Below are 7390 nucleotides of genomic sequence, written 5' to 3' on the forward strand. Positions count from 1 at the left end.
TTTTTTTTTTTCCCACTGGCCCTAATCCTCTTCCGTAGTTTTAGAACTCCTGCTTTAACAGAATAAAATAAAAGCATCAAGCTAAATGCCAGAAAATACCAGTTTCACAACCACTAATCGCTTTTATAAGGAAGCCTTTGGGATATAAGCTTATCTCTATCGTCTAACCAGCATTCTACGACTCTGATCAGCAGCTGAGCAACAAAGAGTTAAAACCCTTAACAGCAAATAACAGCGCCGCTAATTCTACCGAAGCCACATGCCTGTTAAAACAAACCAGACCACACATCAGCAGGAGGGTGGTAAGAAGAACACGCCGGTCTGCTGTACCTGACCCTCAGCGGGGCCGCCGACCTCCTGACCTCTGACTAAAAGGAAGTAAAGGCCACTTGCGGCGTGACGGGGCGGTGCGAGATGCCCCGAGCCAAGAGCAAACCCTCCTGTTTAACATGAGAACCCGCTTGAAGGCTCAAGGAAAACAACATTGTTTCATTACTGGTTCTGCATGCATTTCACAGGCGTTCGGTAAGCGGTGTGTGACATACCTCTGGGGATGCTAATGCTTCTCTACACACAAACACCACCCTGCAAAAGTATCCCATTGCAATAAAAATGTCTTTCTATGTCCTAATGAAATTAGACGGCTGACTTGCATAAAGCAAAACATAATAATGAAGGTTTGAACATGTCACCAAAGCTGCAGCTCAAATAAAAATACAGAGCTCTGTGTCCCCTTACAACCCTAACTCAGATAGAAAGTCCAGAGCTTCCTTTCTGATTGGAGAAAAGTGATAGAATAAGCAGAGATAGAGAAAAAGTGGACCCTATGTCCTCCAGCAGACAAAGCCTATAGCAGCATAACTATAGAGAGGATAATCTGAGCTACTCTAAGCTATAAGAGTCACGATAAAGGAAAGTTTTAAGCTTTTTTTTTTAAGTACACAGGTTGCCCTCCTCATGGACTTAAAATAACTTACACTGTAAAAACTTATCAAAATATACCGGTAGGTTAGTTTTTGCAAATAAATGTTTGCATTTTTTGCAGGTGAATATGATCTGCCAAAGGAATGAGTATCCTAGTACTGAGAATAAGATATGGTATTGCTTGATTTCAGATTATAGATGTTTGTTTTTCCTTTTTTAAAGGTAAATCATCTTGTTCCATTGACAAATTATCGTCATTCTTGCTCAAATCAAGAGAAATTACACTGATTTCAAGAAAAAAAGTAAGTAAGCTCTAAGTAAGTCGTTTTTCTTTCAGGTTAGTATAAACAATTTACCAATAGAATAAGATGCTTTATATTTAAAATCAGAAAATAAACAATTATATAATCTAATTTCAAGTGCCTATTATCTACTCACCTTATTTTAAGGGAAAAATAGTATTTATATACCTAAATTATGCCAAATACAGTTTTCTTAAGATATTTGTACTTATTTAGATCAGTTTTTGCAGTGTTGGATCAGGGGTCCTCTATTAACTGATAAATAACTGCTAAAGTTAGTTAATTTGATCTGTTTCACAGAGTCACATAGTATTAGAGTCACTTTTAATTTGTCTTTAAAAATGTTTCCCTTCACTTCACACCTAAACCTTCATTTTGTTAAAATGAGGAAGTTATGTCCCCTAAAGAAAAGGCTGTTGTGCCTCGGGGGGCTTCCTCGCGGTTCTTTTCCTGGGAGCAAGTTATTTACTACTTTTAACTCAAACTGGGTAAAACCATATAAAAAAGGACTATAAAAACAGGAGTAAAAAAGAGTTTATTCCAGATCAGGTCGTTACAGGAAAGAGAAAATGCTTGGAGCTGCACAGCTGTGGGCTCAAAAATCACGTCCGCGAGCGTCCGGCAAAGATTGAGCCCCGATGAAGGTCATCTCCTGCTTCTTATAGCTCATGAGTCTGTGTTGGATCATGTGGATGCTTAGCTGTCCGTATCAGAAACTGACACGCCATCCATGCTCCAAGATGTGCCCATATCCTGTGTACTCTTAAAGACACGAAGGCTGTCCTGATTAGATTACCTTCATACACACAGTGACATCCACAATGTAAAGGAAGACCTTCTACTCTCTCTAATCCGGCTGACAAAGTAACAATGCACATGATGTATAAAGCATAAACCTAACAATTTAGACACATTAAATGATGCGTTTGCAAAGCGGATTAGATGGAAACGCATCTGAAACTAGGGGTGTGCAAAATAATTGTAATGATGAAGCATCGTGATTCTAATTTTCGTGATCTACTGCATCGATTCTTGACGCCAAGTATCGATTATTAATAAAAAAATTAATAAATAAAATTGCATGAATGTTTGGCGATCATCAGCCAAAAACAAGTGTAATACAACTTCCAGTCCAGTAGATGTCGCTGCGGATGTGTTGACGCACGCTGCCTTGTGTTACAAGCATTTCCGGCCGCGGGATACTGCGCCGAGTCATTAAAAAACAAAACATGGAGGAGAAAATATTGCAATGCATCGCAATAATTCAAGTATCGTGATACATCGTGATACGAATAGAATCATGACTTCTTTGGCAATACCCACCCCTATCTGAAAGCCACTCGGCCTCACAGAAAAGGCCACAAGCTTTCAGAGACTTGGTGAACATCTATGACTCAACGAGTCAGCGAGTCACTGAGTCACGGAACAAGAATGAAAGTTCACCTCCAAGTAGTGACTCAGTGAGACATCATCTGATTCCCCTTTCATCTGCAAGCACTTCATTCTACCACTTTTTGGACATTAAGTACCCCAAGCTGAGTGAGGGGGGCTGGGGGGGGTAATGACAGTGTGATCCAAACATCCTGAGGCAGCATCCCTGCCCTCTTAACACGCCTAATCTGCTGCTGATCCTGTGTGTGTGGATTAACAACACTTTGATTCTTGGATTTGCAACTTACCACAGACAGGAAGCCCTTTAGCTTTACTTTCTCTTTCTTACAAACAATTTGATTTATATTTCTCCACATTAAAGCCCCACACCCACAGATTGTAAACTCCTTACTATAACTCCTGCATCTGACTGCAGGTCATAGTGATCCTGAGTCACCAGCAGCTGGCAGGTGCGTCCAGGGAGAAAAAAGCCACTGAAGTGAAAGGAAGTCAAACATCAAAACAATCGGGTCAGTGGTTTTTTTTTTAGGATCTCCATTCAGCATTGCGCACACAAACCGCCACATCACAGCCAGCTACATGCTGCGGTCCCCCGGACCTTACAGAGGAGCCGATCGGCGCTTACCAGCTGTCCCGTGGGAAATCCGCTCCCGGTGCGCATCGGAAGGAGCAGGAAACCCGCCGCCGACGCCTGCGGCTCTCCGTGCGCTGCGACGCGTCATGTTTTCACGGCGTGGCGTCACGGCTCGCTACTGTCCGCGGCGAAATGTCTCATCTGAGGCAGAAGCAGGCTGCAAGGAGCCATCGAAAAAAGATCCGAGGCGCCGCCTCCCTGCGCCTTTCAGCGCGTCCAGAATGCGCTTTTCCCCTCTTTGGTGTTTCAGCACCCTTAGATAAAAAAAAAAAAAAGAAAGATTGGTTGGTAAACAATCAGTCCTCAAGTTTAAAAGCTCAACTTAGAGCTGATCCTCATATCACTATTGGGAATCTGGAATATTTTCTTTCTTCTAGTGAAAAAAAACGTGTTTCAGGAGGAAAGATGGGAATTTGTGGAGGATCATCCAGGCGGAGGAAAATAAACTGCAGCTTTCCAGAGTTTGTTTTGCTGTGGCGTAAACAATCCAACAGAGAGAGAGGTGGATGTGGAGGTGGGAGGACAGACAGTCAAACAGTCAGAAGAGGAAAAAATGTTTACCCCCAATCTACTTGTGTCGCTCCGGTGACTCACGTCAAACCATCGCTGGATGAACAGGAGCCAGTTTTTCAGGCGAGGCTCCCTCTTTCTTTACCTCCACTAACCTGTTCAGTCTTGCCTCTAATGGAGTCTAATGAGTAAATAACAACACGGCGCGGATGGAGCTCCAAGCAGGACGGAGTTCTGGTCGGTTTCTGAAAGTCCAGGGAGAGGAAGAGAGGGAGGGAGGCGCGCGCGTCCGCGGAGCTGCGCCGGAACCAGAGAAGTCCGGAGTTTCTCCTCCTTTTTTACGCATCAGGTGGAATTTAAAGGAATGCAGAAAAAAAAGCCTCCCAGTTCCACAAGTTTACGCAGCTCTGTTTCTGAACATCCATCAATGCGCGTTGATTTGTTTTTTTCTTATAGGGCATAAAAATCTAACAAAATAAGTGATAAAGAGAGAAAAAAAGAGTAAACTTTGTTATCTGCTCCACAGAAGGACCCGCTGCCTGTTTCCTCAGCAGAGACAGGAATGGATGCGATGCGTAAAAACCTGCGCGCCTCGGCTGACAGAGACCTTATGAAACCGGAGCGCTGCGGCGGCCTCACCAAGTGCTCTCAACTTTCCTCCCCATCCACATGTCTCAGATGTCTTTTTGTTCCTGCTGCGGGAGGGGGGGGGTCACACGGACCAGTCACGGAGCTTCTCTGTTGCAGGAATCTGCCAACAGACATCTGTCCTTCACTGTTTATCCTCTCGGACGTGGATAAATGTGCAGCAGGCTTCCACTTAAAGGAGCGCGCGCGCGCGCGCACGCACAGGACATGAAACTGACCCTGGACACGTTCCACGGATCCCAGGCGTGTGCGCGAGCATGCAGTGGATAAGCTGAGACTTCAACACCAAAACGTGGTGGACTGCTGAAACATTTGGGATTTCTTGGTTGATTGTTTTCTCAGCTGCTCTGATTAGACTCCTGGAAGAGACTGAAGACCTTAAAAGGAGGATTCGGCGCGTCAAACACATTCAGCACCTTTTTATTCTGATAAGACCCTGAATAAAACCTGGTGCAGCAAACTGCCTTACAGAGAAGATCCAATAAACCAAGGAAGACAGCAGGCAGGAAGAGGGTTAAAGCAGATAAGGTCCTCATTTCAGGAAAGAAGCTCAATCAGCTCCCATGTCAAGAGGCGAATTTAGGAAATTTGGGGCCCAAGGCAAAGACAGGCAGGGGGCCCTCTGAATTTAAGAAGACAACACATCAAACAGCCCCATTATCCAGATAGAGAAATGTTAATAGAATAGACATCCATTATCTGTTCTAGGTTGTGTCCCTCTCTTCTTGTCCCTTTTCTTCTTGTTTTCCTCTCTATGTTTTGTACTCAGCTGACTTTTCATGCTGTCTCTAAAGGAATGAAAGATTTTTTCCAAGCACTAAGCTCACTTAGCTGATTGCTCCTTCCTGTGTTTCCAAAAAGGCCAAAGTAAATAACCCAGTCCTTCTTTTCACTGTAGACAAGCCATGATCTGCTTATCTGTTCTCCATTTTTCATTTGGATGAAATAATAGCTGCATGAATCATGACAGCAGACAAGATAGAGGAGAGCAGGAGGCGGGGTTACCAATCTACTCGCTCTGGAGAGCAGAGTTCGCTGCTTTTAGATGTTGTCTCCAAAGTCTCCAGTAGCAGAAAAAAGTCTCTAGATTTGGCGCTAGGAGCTTTTTAGAAATCAAAGTGCTAGAGGGGTCTGAAAAGTGGCTAAATATAGCGACTAAAGCGCTAAGTTGGCAACACTGCTCTTTGCATGGTTTGTTTTCAAATGGTTTGCTTGGGGCCTTAGGCAACTACCTAGTATTGCCCGATGGTAAATCCCCCCTGGTCTGGGCGTACACACAAGCTCACTGAGTTCACTGAGAACCACTGTGAGCAACACCAGTGTGCACGCTGTCTCCACACACCAACATTAAACCTGTTATAAACCCGGGATCATAGCAAGTTGCATCCATTTATCCGTTAGCTTAAGTTTAATTGAAGTGATTTGGCTAACTTGAAATAACTTTTTTTGAAATCAAAGTGCCAGAGGCGTCTGAAAAGTCGCTAAACATAGCGACTAAAGCACTAAGTTGGCAACACTGTTCATTGGTTTTAAGGAATAGTTATATTAACTATACATGTAAAAAGAGTTCAGATATTTCCTCCATCTCCATTTTTTCCTCAGAATAGAAATAGAAAAGACAGAAATTGAACTTTATTGATCTCACAATGGAGAATTTCACCCCTTTGGGAGCAGTGGGCTGCCATTGTGCGGCGCCCAGGGAGCAGTGTGGGGTTAAGGGTCTTGCTCAGGGACCCATATTGGAGAATGTGGGGATTGCACCAGGTACTAGCAACCTTCTCAGAGCACTGCTCCAACCATTAGGCCAACACTCCCCAATTTCACCATTGCTATCTGAGTTTGACCAATCATCTTTGACTTGCAATTAATAAAGGGGAAATCCAAAAAAGGAATATTAAAAACATTCCACTGGACTTTGTTTCCAAGTTCGAAGACGTTTCGCTTCCCATCCAGGAAGCTTTTTCAATTCAAAATGTCAGAAATAGCGTAGACTTTACACGGAATATTTTATACAGGATATTTATACTGTATTAAATCTCAAACTCAGCATTAGGTACGTTAGTTAGGCGGTCTAGTCAAAGTCCACATATGAACTCAACCATTTTCAGAAAGCTTATAGCTTCTTATCAAAACAATTTTTCAAAAATAATACATCCACAAATTGTCTTGCTTTGTTAAAAAAAATATATATAAATTTTACCCAAAAAGTCGATATAGAAATTAAATAAATCTTTTATAAATGCTGACGGGTCCAAAATACATAAATATTTCTTCCTTATTCTGCACCAATAGGAGCAGACAGCAGCTCAGGTGTTCCCAGTAGCTTCATGATAGCGCTGAGAAATGGCTTCTTCTCCGTGTTACATTTCAATTCAGTTTATTTACAACGCGCCTATTCTCAACACGTCATCTCAAGGCACCTCAGATTTCTCAGATTCAGTCGTCAAACAGTCGGAGAAAACAAAAAAGAAGCATAAAACTCTGCAGCTTCTGAGTGTCGGTGCCGATTAAATCAAAAATGGCTAAAAAGGCTTTTCTTCCGAACTTTTAAGATAAATGTTTGCGACCTGGTAACCAGCTGGCAGACTTTACAGAACCAGAGCAGGTGAGTGCGCCACCTACTGGCAGGGAGGAGGGAAAGTCGTAGCCATCGCCTTTAAAGGAAAAGTCCGGTCAAATTTAAAATTCAAACTTCTGAAAATACTTTAAATCTGAAATGATTCCATCCTGTTCAATAAATGATCAGTGTTTTTAATTCAGAGTAATTTTCATGTGAATGTGCTTTACTGGAGGCATCCATGTTTGTCAAAGAACGGATTTCTCTTTGCTTCTTCATGACTGCGTTCTCTGCCTGTGCTGAATAGAAATCTTGACTAAAGCAGATGGTTAAAGGATTGAGCAGCAAATATGGCAAAGATATCAGTGAAAGCCCTTTTATGCCGGAGAGCTTAGTGCAGAGCATGAACAGACTTCCTTTTTA

The 7390-nt window shown here is 42.8% G+C and overlaps 1 protein-coding gene across 2 annotated transcripts in view; it reads right to left on the reverse strand.

The window, feature by feature from the left end:
* Positions 1–5056, reverse strand: part of LOC107104388 (artemin-like) — a 53637-nt gene extending 48581 nt beyond the window's left edge. The window contains exons 1-2 of one of the 2 annotated variants that reach the window (XM_015404379.1): positions 3814–5056; positions 3244–3506 (exon numbers count right to left, since the gene is read on the reverse strand). In XM_015404379.1, the coding sequence (XP_015259865.1) occupies positions 3244–3340 (97 nt within the window). In that variant the 5' untranslated portion in view covers positions 3341–3506; positions 3814–5056. Of the gene's footprint in view, positions 1–3243 lie in introns of both variants that reach the window. The other variant, XM_015404378.1, reaches the window with a different exon arrangement.
* Between the last annotated feature and the right edge of the window lie 2334 nt (positions 5057–7390).

The sequence above is a fragment of the Cyprinodon variegatus genome, unplaced genomic scaffold, assembly GCF_000732505.1.
Source record: "Cyprinodon variegatus isolate N-32 unplaced genomic scaffold, C_variegatus-1.0 Scaffold1719, whole genome shotgun sequence".
Lineage (NCBI taxonomy): Eukaryota > Metazoa > Chordata > Actinopteri > Cyprinodontiformes > Cyprinodontidae > Cyprinodon > Cyprinodon variegatus.